Source organism: Pristiophorus japonicus, chromosome 12 (genome assembly GCF_044704955.1).
Source record: "Pristiophorus japonicus isolate sPriJap1 chromosome 12, sPriJap1.hap1, whole genome shotgun sequence".
Lineage (NCBI taxonomy): Eukaryota > Metazoa > Chordata > Chondrichthyes > Pristiophoridae > Pristiophorus > Pristiophorus japonicus.
Genome location: NC_091988.1, coordinates 45,275,617 through 45,293,849, shown reverse-complemented (window position 1 = coordinate 45,293,849; position 18,233 = coordinate 45,275,617). Strand labels below are relative to the sequence as shown.

Below are 18,233 nucleotides of genomic sequence, written 5' to 3'. Positions count from 1 at the left end.
ATGTGTGAGTCTGGCGTAAAAATAAAAAAGGGAAGGTGGCTCAACCGTGGCTATCTAGGGAAATCAGGGATAGTATTAAAGCCAAGGAAGTGGCATACAAATTGGCCAGAAATAGCAGCGAACCTGGGGACTGGGAGAAATTTAGAACTCAGCAGAGGAGGACAAAGGGTTTGATTAGGGCAGGGAAAATGGAGTACGAGAAGAAGCTTGCAGGGAACATTAAGGCGGATTGCAAAAGTTTCTATAGGTATGTAAAGAGAAAAAGGTTGGTGAAGACAAACGTAGGTCCCCTGCAGTCAGAATCAGGGGAAGTCATAACGGGAAACAAAGAAATGGCAGACCAATTGAACAAGTACTTTGGTTCGGTATTCACTAAGGAGGATACAAACAACCTTCCGGATATAAAAGGGGTCAGAGGGTCTAGTAAGGAGGGGGAACTGAGGGAAATCTTTATTAGTCGGGAAATTGTGTTGGGGAAATTGATGGGATTGAAGGCCGATAAATCCCCAGGGCCTGATGGACTGCATCCTAGAGTACTTAAGGAGGTGGCCTTGGAAATAGCGGATGCATTGACAGTCATTTTCCAACATTCCATTGACTCTGGATCAGTTCCTATGGAGTGGAGGGTAGCCAATGTAACCCCACTTTTTAAAAAAGGAGGGAGAGAGAAAACAGGGAATTATAGACCGGTCAGCCTGACCTCAGTAGTGGGTAAAATGATGGAATCAATTATTAAGGATGTCATAGCAGTGCATCTGGAAAATGGTGACATGATAGGTCCAAGTCAGCATGGATTTGTGAAAGGGAAATCATGCTTGACAAATCTTCTGGAATTTTTTGAGGATGTTTCCAGTAAAGTGGACAAAGGAGAACCAGTTGATGTGGTATATTTGGACTTTCAGAAGGCTTTCGACAAGGTCCCACACAAGAGATTAATGTGCAAAGTTAAAGCACATGGGATTGGGGGTAGTGTGCTGACGTGGATTGAGAACTGGTTGTCAGACAGGAAGCAAAGAGTAGGAGTAAACGGGTACTTTTCAGAATGGCAGGCAGTGACTAGTGGAGTGCCGCAAGGTTCTGTGCTGGGGCCCCAGCTGTTTACATTGTACATTAATGATTTAGACGAGGGGATTAAATGCAGTATCTCCAAATTTGCGGATGATACTAAGTTGGGTGGCAGTGTGAGCTGCGAGGAGGATGCTATTAGGCTGCAGAGTGACTTGGATAGGTTAGGTGAGTGGGCAAATGCATGGCAGATGAAGTATAATGTGGATAAATGTGAGGTTATCCACTTTGGTGGTAAAAACAGAGAGACAGACTATTATCTGAATGGTGACAGATTAGGAAAAGGGAAGGTGCAACGAGACCTGGGTGTCATGGTACATCAGTCATTGAAGGTGAGCATGCAGGTACAGCAGGCGGTTAAGAAAGCAAATGGCATGTTGGCCTTCATAGCGAGGGGATTTGAATACAGGGGCAGGGAGGTGTTGCTACAGTTGTACAGGGCCTTGGTGAGGCCACACCTGGAGTATTGTGTACAGTTTTGGTCTCCTAACTTGAGGAAGGACATTCTTGCTATTGAGGGAGTGCAGCGAAGGTTCACCAGACTGATTCCCGGGATGGCGGGACTGACCTATCAAGAAAGATTGGATCAACTGGGCTTGTATTCACTGGAGTTCAGAAGAATGAGAGGGGACCTCATAGAAACGTTTAAAATTCTGACGGGTTTAGACAGGTTAGATGCAGAAAGAATGTTCCCAATGTTGGGGAAGTCCAGAACCAGGGGTCACAGTCTGAGGATAAGGGGTAAGCCATTTAGGACCGAGATGAGGAGAAACTTCTTCACCCAGAGAGTGGTGAACCTGTGGAATTCTCTGCCACAGAAAGTAGTTGAGGCCAATTCACTAAATATATTCAAAAGGGAGTTAGATGAAGTCCTTACTACTCGGGGGATCAAGGGTTATGGCGAGAAAGCAGGAAGGGGGTACTGAAGTTTCATGTTCAGCCATGAACTCATTGAATGGCGGTGCAGGCTAGAAGGGCTGAATGGCCTGCTCCTGCACCTATTTTCTATGTTTCTATGTTTCTATGATAGTAAATGGCAGGAAGCTATTTGACAATGGTAGTCATAACAGCGAACACTGGATCTGTCCTCACTTGGAGTCCACATATGCACCTTTCCAGCAGCGGTTGTTGGATAACAATCAGGAGCAGGGACCATGACTGATTTTCCTTCTCCAAACTAGCAATGCTAAAGCCAGTTGTAGCAGCTGTACTGTATTGCTTTTCTGCCTGAGATCAGTTATTTAAGCGCCGATCTTCCTACTCTGTACAGCTAAGCCACTACAGGGGAAAAAGTAATAATAATTATTAAGTTTGCTGATAAAATTACAGTATTTGGCCATGTGACCAATGGGGATCTGGGCAAACAAACAGATGGAGTAAGATATATCAGATCAAATGTGAAAAATTGTAAATTAATGCACATTGGTACATGAATCGGGAGCCTCTTATCAACAAAAGCAGACATTGATGTGGAGATTCAACATCGCCTCCAGTGCACCAGTGCAGCCTTCGGCTGCCTGAGGAAAAGAGTGTTCAAAGACCAGGCCCTCAGATCTACCACCGAGTTCATGGTCTGCAGGACTGTAGTAATACCCGCCCTCCCGTATGGCTCAGAGGCATGGACCATGTACAGAAGGCATCTCAAGTCGCTGGAGATACATCATCAATGATGTCTCCGCAAGATCCTGCAAATCCCCTGGGAGGAGGCACACCAACATCAGTGTCCTCGTCCAAGCCAACATCCCCAGCATTGAAGCACTGACCACACTCAATCAGCTCCGCTGGGCAGGCCACATAGTTCGCATGCCAGACACGAGACTCCCTAAGCAAATGCTCTATGCGTAGCTCCTTCATGGCAAACAAGCCAACAGTGGGCAGCGGAAACATTACAAGGACACCTTCAAAGCCTCCCTGATAAAGTGCGACATCACCACTGACACCTGGGAGTCCCTGGCCGAAGACCGCCCTAAGTGGAGAAAGTGCATCCGGGAGGGCGTTGAACTCTTCCAATCTCAACGCCGAGAGCGTGAAGAGGTCAAGCGCAGGCAGCGGAAGGAGCGTGCGGATAACCAGTCCCACCCACCCCTTCCCTCGACGAATGCCTGTCCCACCTGTGACAGGGTCTGTGACTCTCGTATTGGACTGTTCAGCCACCAAATAACTCACTTTAGGAGTGGAAGCAAGTCTTCCTCGATTCTGAGGGACTGCCTATGATGATGATGAGGTATGTGGTTGTTAGCAAAGTTGGAAAGGGGAAAAGATTTAAGTGGAATTATCAACTATTTAATAAAGGACCCAATCAATATTAAGCAGCAGCACTAAAGGAAATAGTAAGAATGCTCACAAGATTATTTATTTCAAATAAGTTAGTTCAATACTGAGGAACACACTGGTAAAAGTGTGTGTTGATTATGTACAACCTCAGGCAGCCTAATAAATTGTAGATAAGAACTACTTGCATTTAGAATGCTAATTAAAATAAACTCGGTGACTATGTCATAACTTTAGGAAATGTAAGACACATAAAAGATCAGATTATATGGAGCAAAATTGGTTCCAGTTCTGTTGAGACCATGGGTGTGTCACATTTGGAATGCAGTTGATCATGATTTATTATAATGTGCTATTGTAAAATTATACTCACTTACTTTAGGGTCATGGAGTATATTCTGTTTTCTCTTAGAAACTTTACTTGCAGTCATTTACCTCCCATAGCAAATTACATGAATTAAGAAGTGTCTATGACAGAGCAAATTGCACATTGTCCGTGGAAATCAAAAGCATAAATTGTCTTTTTTGGATCTGTAATTTCTAGATTCACATTTCATGAACTTCATTTGAGTTCAGAGCTTGTACGATGCAGTCTTTCCTTCACTGCAGGAAACTATAGTTCTGAATTTGTGGGACTCTTCTCCAGGCACAGTGTCTTGCTTGCTAAGATCACAGTTCACAGAATCAGGTGGCAAAGGTCAGGGTGCCTGTTTCATGATGCTCCCAATTGTGCAGCCATTACAGTCGGAAGCTGAAAAATTAAACAGCTCTATAAATCACTGGGTTTATAGGTTTTGTATCATTACAGTGCCAATATTATGTCATAAAATAACATGAAAAACATATATTTGGTTGGGAAAAGAAATCAGAAACAAACCCCACATATGTGATGTGATCATAAACTGGCAGTCGTTATTTATTCAGAACGTTGCTCTTTATCCGATGGCTTGTGTAAATGTTGGCCCTGATTTTAAGTCTGGGTGGCTGGGTGGGTGGCAAGGTGAATTGGAGGCTCAGCTGCTGCTTCAGAAATGAGGCCCAGGCTATTTGAACTCCATAGGCTTCATTTATATCTGGCCAACTGATTTCCGCCTGAAACAGGCGGGAAGCGAAGGAAAATCGTGCTGCCCGAAGGCTGCCCGCCAACACAGGTTGGGAGTAGGATTGGATTCCGGAACCATCTTGCGGGGGTGTTGTTTTAAAGATGGCGTGGGGGTGGGAGGAGTCTGGAGCAGGGGAGGCCTAAGCTTTCCTTGTGGGACGCAGGGGAGCTACAAGTGCTCCCTGCTGCTTTAATACTTTGATAGTATTGCTGATAATGGTGTTTTTTGATTATTTTTTTAACATTTGGGTACTGAGATTCATTGAAGAATATTGACAAGTCTATTTCCTTGCAGGTCTGGCTGGATGCTGGTACCCAGATTTTCTTCTCCTATGCAATCTGCCTTGGATGTTTGACTGCACTAGGAAGCTATAATCCCTATCATAACAACTGCTACAGGTAAAAGAGTCATTTGTTAAAGAGGATTTTTGAACATTCAAGGCACTGGCTGTTTTTCAACAATTGTTCTATGAAAGGCCAGGCTGTTTACAAAGTGAACAAAGAAAGAAAGACTTGCATTTATATAGTGCCTTTCATGACCGCCGGACGTCTCAAAGCACTTTACAGCCAATGAAATACTTTTGGAGTGTAGTCACTGTGTAATGTGGGAAAAGTGGCAGACAATTTGTGCACAGCAAGCTCCCACAAACAGCAATGTGATAATGACCAGATAATTTGTTTTGTCATGTTAATTGAAGGATAAGTATTGGCCAATACACTGGGGATAACTCCCCTGCTCTTCTTCGAAATAGATGGATCTTTTACGTCCACATGAGAGAGCAGATGGGACCTCAGTTTAGCGTCTCATCTGAAAGATGGTACCTCCGACAGTGCAGCACTCCTTCAGCACTGCACTGGAGTGTCAGCCTGCAGGAGGTTTTGTGTGTGGAATAGCAAGACAGAGGCGGTGTCACAGCAAGACTAAGTCAGTGTCAGTCAGTGCAGCAATGCTGACTTTTAAAGTAAGGTCGTTCCATAACAAGGGCAGAGTTTCTGTAATTTCGTGTTTTTGATATTTTGAGCAGTGATATAAATAGGAAAATCTCACGTTGAAAATGGTATTCTGTTCATTCATGCAATACATGTAAAATAAACCAGCTTGTTAATTTACATTTGGCCTTTTCACACTTGAGTGCTTATTAGCTTGCCTTCCGAAAGATAGGAGAAGCTTGTGGGGATTGAAATCAATCCAATATTATATCCTGGCACAGGCTCGACGAGCCAAATGGCCTTCTTCCGTACTGTAACCATTCTATGGGCCCAGGTTTCCGCCCCGGAGGTGCGCCGACTTTCTAGAATAAAAAGGGCACCGAAAAGTTATCTTCTAATTCTCCGAGCTCCTCAGGACGTCTTCGGCCTCAGCGTAGCGCAGCACAAGGGATGGGGGGCGGAGCCAGGTCCCGGCGCTAAAACAGTGCCGGGACCTCTGCAGATGCACGCTAGAGTGTGCGCACATGTGCAGTAGCTCCTCGCAGCCCGAATCTCTGCGATGCTGCATGGGAGGGGCCCAAAGCACACCACCCCTAGCCCTGGCCGAATGGGCTCCCCGGGCATTGAAGATGTGCTTAGTTATCGGGACTTGTGCTTCCTAGAAACATCCACACCGATTATCGCTGGGATGATCCGATTAACTGGGAGCCCAGAAAGCAACGTCTGCCTGAGATGTCTGGGAGGGAAATCGCTGGTTTCATTGACAGACCGACTGACAAATCACCCGATGGGAAGTAAGTTGGAGGGAGAGCACATTCATTTGCTGTGGTCGGGAGCTACACAAGCCCATGTTCGGAGTCAGTCTGTGCTCCATTCAGAAGATGGGCACTCCGGCCATGGATGACTCTGAGCTGGACTCGGGATCCACAGTCTTTGAACATTCTCTGACAACCACAGATTTCGACAAAGTAAGGAGATGACAGTTCAAGACCGCATCCGCAGGGAGAGTGCCTAGACTAGGGGAGAAACGGCCTGCTTTTATTCCGGACTGGTTGGAATTCTAAAAGTGGAGTCTGGAAGCACCAAATTAATAAACACCTAAATTAATAAGCGTCTAGGTATAAAATACGCCAATTCCAGTGCGTGCTCCAGTCGGCAAGGTAGGATTTCTAATTTTTATTACTTGATTTAATGTTCATTTATTGTTATTTAAAAATTATGATGGTTTCTATGCATCTTTATGGATAAAAGTGAAGTGTTTAATGCTTTGTAAAATCCCCTAACTTCCCTCTAACTTCCCTGCCCCCCCCACCCCTCCCCACCCCCCATCTCTCGCTGCCTGTGCCTAATTTATAAAGTGTAGGTAAGGTTTTTCTGAGTGTACAAAAATCTACACTTACTCCATTCTAAGTTAATTTGGAGTAAGTTTTCACTGCCTAAACTTGCAAAACAGGTGTAAGTGGCTGGTAACGCCCCCTTTTGAAAAAAAACGGTTCTAAAATGAAACTATTCTAACTAACTAGAATTGGAGCAAACTAAATGCCGAGAATTGCAATTTCTAAGATACTCCATACTAAACTAGTTGCTCAAACAAAATAGGAGCAACTCAAGCCGAAACTTGAGCCCTATGATTCTATGTCTATAATGTGAACGATCCTGATAACCAGTGCACACATCACGGGATCTTATTGTTGCAGCTCCCTAGTCATGCTATTTTTTATGTAGATATTGGGTCAGTAAAAGCTGCTTAAGTGAATGCCTGGTGCTGCTGAATGCAGGACAATATCTAATACAGACCCACACTTTGTAACAGTCTTCAAATAGTCAAAAATAAGCGAGCCCAAAATTCCGAGGTTCCTGTTTTGCCCCTGGAAGTGCAGCAGTGCAGGATTCCAAGACACTTGTAGAAGAGGACATGGAGTTCTCTAAAATTCATGGAATAGGGTCTTTTAAATAATCAGACTGTACAGGCACAACAGAGGCACCCACACTGACTGCCCAGTGGAAAATCAGAGGAGCACCCTGCCACTCCAATGGAAGAGCGGGAAGTCCTTATCAGGCCAAAGGTGTCAGTGCAAATATTTTTGTTCTTTGCCCCAAAAGCAAGCGTCTTTTCTGGGATTGGTTACTTTTGCAGGGAAGCATATTTGGAGTCTTTAGAAGGCCCAGTACAGAACACATACCAGCTCTTGGGTTTTCATTGGCGTTAAGGAGGGTGTAATGGGCAGAATTTCCCAGGAATAACCCCAGATATGCCCCCGGTGCTTTCTGTTGATGTGGGGGAGTAGGGGCTGGTTGAAGACACCCCTGATTGGGTTTGGCAGGTAATTTGTGCAGGGTAGAAACCTGGCAGCTCTGGGTTCTGTCCCAAATTGAGGCCGTCTGGTGGGAATCCGGGACTTTTTTTCCCTTCCCACACCAACGTGAAGAAGGATACTAAATTCCCATTGTTGGATTAGTTGCAACATAGGTACAATTCTGAAGAGGTTTGATGGATTAGGTATTGAATTCTTTCTTGCTGGCTGCAGTACAAATGGGGTTACCATCAAGCACTGTTAGTTGACTATCAAGCTGCAGAGTACACATTATTTTCTGTATCAAAAGGACTTACCTGTGCCTCTGGAACAAAAGGTGCTTTGATATGCTAATATCTGTTGAGTGCCATTAGTGTTATTCTGTCCAGCACCATCTCAGATAACTGTCTGTGTAAATATGAATGCCTGTAATTACATGCCATGAGCTTCAGAGAGTACTGGAGATTATCTTGGCCAGTAAATGGCCCAGACATTTGGAAGATTGTGAATGACTGCCATCTGCTGTCAGGATGCCTGCAAGTAGCACGCAGCATAGTGCTGGCACTTCCACTGGTGGAAATGGTCAGCTGGAGCCTTAAATAGTGGCTGCGTCTATTTGTACTGCCAAAATAGTCGCCTTGTCTTTGATTGGCTCTCCAATATAACTTGACCTATTGCTGATTGGTCCCCTTGGAGGATTAGCCACACCCTGAAGTTCTTCTGGAAGGTGCAATTGGAACCGCCCAGCCCAAATTCTGACTGACTTTCCAATTTGTAATTCGATCCATTTTGACTTCAGAAGCCACAGAGGATAGATCTCCCCAAAAGCCACCAAGTTCCAACCAGTCCCTTACACCAGCGCAAGTGCTGCCTCCCCCAGCCAAAGTGCCTTAGCCCCCTCCCCGCCATAGATGGGGCATTGTGTGCAGATTGTTAACAGGTTTATTGGGTATAAAGTGAATGGTGACAGTGTCGTGACTTCTGGATTTCATCCACTCCAATGATGTCCCTTGTAACACATGCACCAAGCTTACCGAGAAATCGGGTGTGGGTGTAAAAGGGGTTTGGAAGAACCTCTCTCCCCTCCGATTCGCCCCCCCCCTCCCCCACCCCCGCCGTGTGTCTCTCTCTCTTGCTCCCCCTCCCCCTCAGGCTGTCTCTCTCTCTCTCTCTCTCTCTCCCCCCCGCCACCACCCCCAGGCTCTCTTCCCCCCTGACCGCCTGCAGCTGCGCTCCCCCCCCCCGCCGCTCAGCGGGAGGCTCAGGATCCGATCGGAGGCTCGGGGCTCAGCGGTCAGAGAAGCAGGCTCACAGAGGATCAGCAGCTCAGTCGAACAACCCATGGAGCAACAACGTGATCAGACCGATTGCAGGGTCCCACTTCCGGTTCCGGTTGGGAGGCATCGGGGAGGGAGTCTCGAGAGGACACAGGCGCAGAAGGACAGAAAAAGTGCTGTACAAATAGTCAGTCCCTTAAATGCTTCCACCTCATTCCAGGCATGCAGCAAAGCTGTCATGTGACTCGGATCCTGCACCTTGGAGCGTCTCGTGCAGCATCACCTCCGCTTTGCCAGCTGTCAAATAGAGGGATCAACCGTTGTGCTGCTCCACCCTTGACCACAGTCTCAGGCACACACCTCCACATTTACTGTGCCAGCTACTAGCGTTTTCCAGACAATTTCTGTTAAACTGCGTTTGCAAAGAAAGAAAGAAATGCTTGCATTTATGTAACGCCTTTCACCACTACTGGACGTCTCAAAGCGCATTACAGCCAATGAAATACTTTTGGAGTGTAGTCACTGTTGTAACGTGGGAAACGCGATAGCCATCTTGCACACACCCTGGCTACAGAGAAGGCTGATGGGTGTATACAACAAAATGCCTGGTGCATTTGGAAGCTGGAATGCAAAGTCAAGGGGCCCGAAATTCAGGCTCGCCAGACAGCTGGTGCACCGACCTTTTTCTAGATGTTGTTACCGTTGGGTCCGACAAGGCGGAATCTTGATCCATTTTCAGCTCTTTTGGCAATTTTTTTGGAGCGGACGTGCGGCAGTAAGTGCTCGTGAGGACGGAAGTGGGGGCGGGACGGAGCCTCTGCCGTTGTCAGTCAGTGGCTGAGCGGTGATGACATCAGTGCACGCGTGTGTCACCACGTCTCTCCCCTCATTTAAAGGGGAGAGAAGCAGTGATTATTTAGGTCAGCCATTGGGCCACCTGGGAGGGTTTCGGCTGGGCTAGCAGCCTGGCACCCAAGAGGGGTTCATCATCATCATCCTAGGCAGTCCCTTGAAATCGAGGGAGATTTGCTTCCACTCTAAAAGTGAGTTCTCAGGTGACTGAACAGTCCAATATGGGAATTACAGTCTCTGTCACAGGTGGAACAGACAGTGGCTGAAGGAAAGGGTGGGTGGGACTGGTTTGCCGCACCTTCCTTCCACTGCCTGCGCTTAATTTCTACATGTTCTCGGCAATGAGACTCGAGGTGCTCAGCTCCCTCCCAGATGCACTTCCTCCACTTAGGGCGATCTTTGGCCAGGGACTCCCAGGTGCCAGTGGGAATGTTGCTCTTGATCAGGGAGGCTTTGAGGGTGTCCTTGAAACATTTCCTCTGTCCACCTGGGGCTCGCTTGCCGTGTAGGAGTTCCGAGTAGAGCACTTGCTTTGGGAGTCTTGTGTCGGGCATGCGATCAATGTGGCCTGCCCAGCAGAGCTGGTCGAGTGTGGTCAGTGCTTCGATGCTGGGGATGTTGGCCTGAGCGTGAGCACTGATGTTGGTGCGTCTGTCCTCTCAGTGGATTTCCAGGATCTTGCGGAGGCATCGCTGGTGGTACTTCTCCACCCAAGAGGGGTGCCAGGCTGCCTCATGGCAGCCCGGCTGAACCCGAGGCCATAATTGTCCGGTTGATTGGTAAGTCGGCCAGCGGAAAAAAACATGATGGTCGTGGCAGTGCGCCCTCCCCTTGAAGGGTCGCTGCGATGTCGTGGCTCATACAGAGAAAACAAGGTGCACCGAAAGAAAAAGCTGTCTGGGGCACAACGCGGCGGATTGTGGATTATTCAGGTCAATTTCTCACAGAGTGGGATAGAGGTGCCGGAGAGCGGAGGTGCCGGAAAGCGGAGGTGCCGGAGAGCGGAGGTCGGAAATGTTGGAGATCGGAGGTACGGGAGATCGGAGGTACGGGAGATCGGAGGTATGGGAGATCGGAGGTGTTGGAGATCGGAGGCACGGGAGATCGGAGGTACGGGAGATCGGAGGTACGAGAGATTGGAGATGTTGGAGATTGGAGGTACGGGAGATTGGAGGTACGGGAGATTGGAGGTGTTGGAGATCGGAGGTACGAGAGATTGGAGGTACGAGAGATTGGAGGTACGAGAGATTGGAGGTACGAGAGATCGGAGGTACGGGAGATCGGAGGTACGAGAGATTGGAGGTGTTGGAGATCGGAGATTGGAGATATGGGAGATTGGAGGTACTGGAGATTGGAGGTGTTGGAGATCGGAGGTGTTGGAGATCGGAGGTGTCGGAGGTGTTGGAGGTTGGAGATCGGAGGTGTCGGCGGTGTTGGAAGTTGGAGGTCGGAGGTGTTGGAGGTCGGAGGTGTTGGAGGTCGGAGGTGTTGGAGATCGGAGGTACGGGAGATTGGAGGTGTTGGAGATTGGAGGTGTTGGAGATTGGAGGTGTTGGAGATCGGAGGTGTTGAAGATCGGAGGTGTTGGAGATCGGAGGTGTTGGAGATCGGAGGTGTCGGAGGTGTTGGAGGTCGGAGGTGTTGGAGGTCGGAGGTGTTGGAGATTGGAGGTGTTGGAGATTGGAGATACGGGAGATTGGAGGTACTGGAGATCGGAGGTGTTGAAGATCGGAGGTGTTGGAGATCGGAGGTGTTGGAGATCGGAGGTGTCGGAGGTGTTGGAAGTCGGAGGTGTTGGAGGTCGGAGGTGTTGGAGGTTGGAGGTGTTGGAGATTGGAGGTGTTGGAGATCGGAGGTGTCGGAGGTGTTGGAGGTCGGAGGTGTTGGAGGTCGGAGGTGTTGGAGGTTGGAGGTGTTGGAGATCGGAGGTGTTGGAGATCGGAGGTGTTGGAGGTCGGAGGTGTCGGAGGTGTTGGAGGTCGGAGGTGTTGGAGGTCGGAGGTGTTGGAGATTGGAGGTGTTGGAGATCGGAGATACGGGAGATTGGAGGTACTGGAGATCGGAGGTGTTGAAGCACAGCGGTGCTGGAGAGCGGCGGTGCGCGCTTTGATGATGCACTTGGGGCGTATGGCAGCAGTGGGGCGGAAGTGGGGAGCGCTCAAAAAATCCCCAAGCTGAATTTGGATCGTGGCGGCCAATCAACTACAACGCAGTGGCCACTCGATTCCGCCGCAAAACGGCAATAACGGGCCTCATCCGGACTCTTAATTTCGGTCCCATGGAGTATAGAGGAGTCCGGCACCAACTTGGTGCAGGACTTTTACAGAGCTTGGAGCCCATCCTTTCCAGCATGGAACTGGTGGCCAACTCCATATACAGACTTGTAGACCCAACATGCAGTGTCTGATGGCCTATGTCTCAGCTTCCATTGCAGTCAAAGCAGCTTCCACCAAAAGTCCAAGTGCTGCACTAGAAGCTCAGACTACTGCCATCACTGCTGTGCTCAAAGGAGCTTCCAGGATGTCGAAGCAGTCTAGCAAACTGTCCTCCAACAGATTACTAGGATTGCTGAGGTGCCACCCTGGGGGTGTGGCAGAAGCTCCATGGCGGACAAAGTTGCTGTCTTCTCTCAGGATGGCAGCATTCGTGATCCCACCCCAGCCACTCCGACATTGCCCTTGCTGTTGCCTGTCAGCCAGCCAGCCCAGACTGCTGCCGCCCATGCCGAGATAGTGCAGTCTGAAGTCAGGCCGACTGGACCTAGAACTCCTCGAGGTCCTCCTCCACGGGCATCTGAAGTCACATCCACTGAAATTCAGCAGCCTTCCACCAGCCGTGCTGCTGCCACTGGTATAGTTGTTTGTAGGAGCACTTGGACAAGGTAAAGGCACATGAAAGACAGGCACTAAAGGAATGCACAAGGGTGATTCGTTTAATTTTGTGTGCAATATGGCACGATTTAATTTACAAATTTGGTTTGGAATGTGTATTTTGTGTTGACATTTTTTTGCATTGTGGCCAAGAAGGACAATTTGATGGTCAGTGATGGCAGGAAGGAGGGAGTGTGGGACAATTGGTGAATAAGGAATTGGGGTTGAGGTTACTGGTATCGCACTTGAATTAGTTCTTCATGTAGAATGCAGGCAGAAATGGGCTGTATCGGATGCTGCCACTCTTCCTCATCCTCCTCTTCCTCCTGCTGCTCAGCTTCTCGTCTGATAGGTGTCGACAAGGGCTGTCCCCTCACAATGGCGAGATTGTGCAGCATGCAGCAGGCCACCACAAGTCTTGAGGTTCACTCAGCCGAGTACCGCAGGGCTCCCCCAGAGCAGTCCAGGCAGCGGAATCATTGCTTTAGTGCGCTAAAGGTCTGCTCTATCACATTTCTTGTGGCAGACGGCTCTCACGGTATGCACGCAGCGCGCATGTGCGTGGGTTGCGAACTGGAGTCCTGAGTCATGTCGTCAGCAGAGGGCCCTTGTCTCCCAGTAGCTACTCTTTGGTTTGCAGTGGTGGCTGAAATGCAGCTGGCACTGTGGACTGGCGCAGAATGAACACATCATGACTGTTGCCAGGAGACAGGGCATGCATCAGCCGCACGTTGAGGGAGTGGAATCCCTTTCAGTTCCGGTATAGGGCAGAGCTGACGTGCTGCACACGCAAATCTGTGTGCCTGCAGTCAATGGCACCTTGCACCATGGGGAAGCCTGCCATCCTTGCAAACCCTTGTGCTCACTCTGCCTGCTTCTCTCTGGCAAGAGGGAAGTTATGTCTCTTTGAATAGAGAGCCTCAGTGACCGCCCTTATGCAACAGTGTACTGCAAACTGTGAAATGTTGCTAATATCGTCAGCACCAGCCTGGAAGGAGCCAGACGTATAAAAGTTCATCTCCACGGCCACCATCACAAGCACTGACAATGCGGTCTTTGCCCTGCTCTGAGGTTGGAGTTGTGGCTGCTGCAGTTGGCAGGTTTCAGTGTTAACATCCTTTAGTGAAGTGCTGATGTCTCACACACTGTTCCTCGCTGAGGTTCAGGTGGGAGAATCGCTCCGTGAACACCCTGAGTTGATATGGCTTCCTGTTGAGAGCCCTTCCCCTCCTCCTCCCTCTTCTAGCAGTTTGTCCTGCTCTGCATGGCCTCTGCTCATTCTCCCAGTCAGGCTCGATTCCAAGAGGAGTGCCTACTAGTGCACCCATGTCTGCGACAACTGGTTTGTGCAGAAGCCTTGAAGTTAGCAAAAAGTCCTTCAGCACCTGCCTCACCACTCTCTGTAGACTTTGAGGGGCCGAAATTGCCCATTTCTTTAAGAGCCGTGACTGCCAACTCTGAGGTCGGCCCGACAATGGCACCTATGGGTTCGGCCAGGTCTCCAACCAGCAACCTGACATCCCCTCTTGGGTACCGGGCTGCTGGCCTGACCGAAACCCTCCCTGGTGGCCCAGTGGGCCCAAGTAAACTAACTGCAGAGTTCGCAGCGGCCTTCCCCTTTAACTGATGACTCTGAGCGACATCCGCTCTGCTCTGAGAGCACTTCCACCCCGCAGCCACCCCAAACACCGCCTCGATCGAAAAAATATCAAAGAGCTGAATTACGCTCTACATGGGGCGGAGAAAAAAATCTTCAACAATGGTGAGTCTGCCCCCTTTCGGTTGGAGGGCAATTTTGGCCTCCGAAATTTGAAACAACTATGGAAAGTGCCAAAAACGTGTAGAATTGTAGCAACAGCCAGAAGAAATAAACTAGCAAATACTCTGTAAGTAGTTGTTGATCACCTTAAATAGCACTGGTGGGGGGGTCCTTCCTGCTGCTCAACGTGTGTTCAGCTATGCAAGCTTAAGAGAGGGCTTCGGCTGGGACATGGAGCTCCGGAGTGGCAGCGTGGTGTCAAATCAGCATCGCACGCTGATTGGCGTCATGATCTGCCTGGTCTGCACACTTCCGGCGGAAGTTAAGTGCATGCTCGCTAGCCTCCTTAGCAAGGTGGCGCCAGTGCGCTTTGCGTCAGAAGTATGCGCGTGCGCCGCAAACACCATTTTGGAACCCTAAGGGCACTAGTTGCACCCAAAAGACAGGTGCTACTGAGCCCAATCTTGCCCCCAACATGTCTCAATGCCAATAGCACGCGCAAAGCGCACTGGGAGCCTACAAACGAGCTTATGGCCTTTTAGGTTCTCCATAATGCCGCTGGAGTACCTGAGCAGATGCCCTTGCTTGGTGCAACTGCTCCCAGCCCGTGTCTGGTGTTCCTCTCCCCCATGCCAGAAATTCAGCCGCTGCATAACAGACAACCATTAGCCCTTTACTGGCTCTTGACACTTGACATTGAGTGACATGCCCAGGGAACCAGAAGACTTTGCAAATTATCTTCCCTCGCATTATCGATGAGGTAAACTCATTTGTGCATTCAAGGTGCATCAGTGTTTGGCTTATGTTTCAGGTTGGCATTTTATGACGTATTTTAAGAGTTCACTAGATTAATCCCTTGGTTGTCCTATGAGGAGAGATTGAGTAGATTGGTCCTATACTCTCTGGAGTTTAGAAGAATATGAGGTGACCTCATTGAAACATACACAATTCTGAGGGGGATTGACAGGGTAGATGCTGAGAGGTTGTTTCCCCTGCCTGGAGAATCTAGAACTAGGGGGCATAGTCTCTGGATAAGGGGTCTTCCATTTAAGACTGTGAGGAGGAGGAATTTTTTCACTCAGAGGGTTGTGAATCTTTGGAATTCTAGAACATAAAAAATAGGAGCGGAAGTAGGCCATACGGCCCCTCGAGCCTGCTCCGCCATTTAATACGATCATGGCTGATCCGATCATGGACTCAGGTCCACTTCCCTGCCCGCTCTCCATAACCACTTATCGCCTTATCGTTTAAGAAACTGGCTATTTCTGTCTTAAATGTATTCAACGTCCCAGCTTCCACAGCACTCTGAGGCAGCGAATTCCACAGATCCACAACTCTCAGAGAAGAAATTTCTTCTCATCTCAGTTTTAAATGGGCGGCCCCTTATTCTAAGATTATGCCCTCTAGTTCTAGTCTCCCCCATCAGTGGAAACATCCTCTCTGCATCCACCTTGTCAAACCCCCTCATAATCTTATACGTTTCGATAAGATCACCTCTCATTCTTCTGAATTCCAATGAGTAGAGGCCCAACCTACTCAACCTTTCCTTATAAGTCAGTCCCCTCATCCCTGGAATCAACCAAGTGAACCTTTTATGAACTGCCTCCAAAGCAAGTATATCCTTTCGTAAATATGGAAACTAAAACTGCACACAGTATTCCAGGTGTGGCCTCACCAATACCCTGTACAACTGTAGCAAGACTTCCCTGCTTTTATACTCCATCCCCTTTGCAATAAAGGCCAAGATTCCAATGGCCTTCCTGATCACTTGCTGTACCTGCATACTAACCTTTTGTGTTTCATGCACAAGTACCCCCAGGTTCCGCTTTACTGCAGTACTTTGCAATCTTTCTCCATTTAAATAATAACCTGCTCTTTGATTTTTTTTCTGCCAAAGTGCATAACCTCACTTTCCAACATTATACTCCAGCTGTCAAATTTTTGCCCACTCACTTAGCCTGTCTATGTCCTTTTGCAGATTTTTTGTGTCCTCCTCACACATGCTTTTCCTCCCATCTTTGTATCGTCAGCAAACTTGGCTACTTTATACTCAGTCCCTTCTTCCAAGTCGTTAATATAGATTGTAAATAGTTGGGGTCCCAGCACTGATCTCTACCCCAAATGGCTGTGAATGCTGAGTTGTTGAATATATTCAAGGCTGAGATAGATTTTTGGACTCTCGGGAAATCAAGGGATATGGAGATTGGCGGGAAAGTGTTGAAGTCGAAGATCACCCATGATCTTATTGAATGGCGGAGCAGGCTCGAGGGGCCGTATGACCTACTCCTGCTCTTAATTCTTATGTTCTTACGTTCTTATCACAGTAGAGATGACTAGTATGAACTCTTCCTGATTTTGATGTGACAGAAACAATGCTTTTATTTGTTGGAGTTAAAGCTGATAACCTTCTGTTTAAAGGTGCATTCAATATAGTAATCACGCTGAATATTAACTGAGCAGTTTTCTAGTTAAATGTCAAATGTTTATTAAACGCAAAAGCTGTTTTGAGCATTAAGTAAATGTTGTTGCTCTTTTGCAGGGATTGCATAATGCTCTGCTGCCTCAACAGTGGCACCAGCTTTATTGCTGGTTTTGCTATTTTCTCTGTATTAGGATTCATGGCTTATGAACAAGGAGTGCCGATAGCAGAAGTAGCTGAATCAGGTGGGTCGCAAGCAATCGGGTAAATTGTGAATGATACAAAGCAAGTGAACTGATTCAAACATGAGAAACCAGATAATGTCATAGAAACATAGAAACATAGAAAATAGGTGCAGGAGTAGGCCATTCGGCCCTTCTAGCCTGCACCGCCATTCAATGAGTTCATGGCTGAACATTCAACTTCAGTACCCCATTCCTGCTTTCTCGCCATACCCCTTGATCCCCCTAGTAGTAAGGACCTCATCTGCAGATTTGAGCACACCATTGCTTTCTACCTCAACATCATTGCATGCATTCTTCACGAGTATCCTGGGCTAGAAATTCAGTTGGTTAGCGCCCAGGCGGGACAGTAAAGGCTCAGAAATGGCTTAGCGACCATGTGTCGTGCGAGCAGCGCCTCCCGTGAACTTCTAGCGCCACCCACTTCGTGACGTTAATGAATGTGCAACACCGCCTTATCGCCACGGTCACAAAATTGAATGCTCTCGCCTGCTGTAGCGCCTGCCGCTAATTCCTACAGGGAAAGCAGGCATCCCGAAGAAGCTGCCGGGGCAGGTGGGTGGTTAAAATAGAATTTTTTTGTACTAATGTATCTCTCTTAGATATTCAACACTGTGACTAATCTCCATTTTCTTTCAGTTTTCGGGCGGTTCAGCTGATCTCCCCTTTAGGCCCTAGGATGCTGGTTTCCTAGCGCCAGAACTTCAGCAGCGCTCCCGCGAAAGCGCCCCAAGAATCAGAGTTAGCGCCCTAAAAGGGGTGTGGAACACTTCCCTTAGTGCTCCACTCCCCTCTTGGGGCACTAAAAATCAATATCCCAGTTGGAGGCGCTAAACATCGCCCGGCGCTAAAGTTAGCGACCAGGCGATGTCACCGCCTCAAACTGGGCTATAATGAACTTTTAGCCAGTGTCTCTTAGAGAGTAAGGGGTAAAACTTCATCTCAGGCCACAGTGTAACATGGGTGGTATTGAATCGACTGCCCGTTATAGTCCCCACTCAATATTCAGTCCCATTGACTTCAATGCAAAATCCCCCATTTTGCACTCCTGTGCAGGTTAATTGCTACTCCATTGTCTTTATTTTCGTTCCCTTGTCTTCTCCCCTTGGGGAGAAGGATAATTCAAACTGTAAAGTTCCACAAAACTATCAG

At 48.2% G+C, this 18,233-nt stretch overlaps 1 protein-coding gene across 1 annotated transcript in view; it reads left to right on the top strand.

Annotated features, from left to right (window-relative positions):
• slc6a11b (solute carrier family 6 member 11b) overlaps positions 1 to 18,233 on the top strand; it is a 201,644-nt gene that overhangs the window by 159,467 nt on the left and 23,944 nt on the right. Inside the window, exons 8-9 of the mRNA XM_070895378.1 lie at positions 4,734 to 4,837; positions 16,960 to 17,084. Coding sequence (XP_070751479.1) covers positions 4,734 to 4,837; positions 16,960 to 17,084 — 229 coding nt within the window. The remainder of the gene's footprint in view (positions 1 to 4,733; positions 4,838 to 16,959; positions 17,085 to 18,233) is intronic.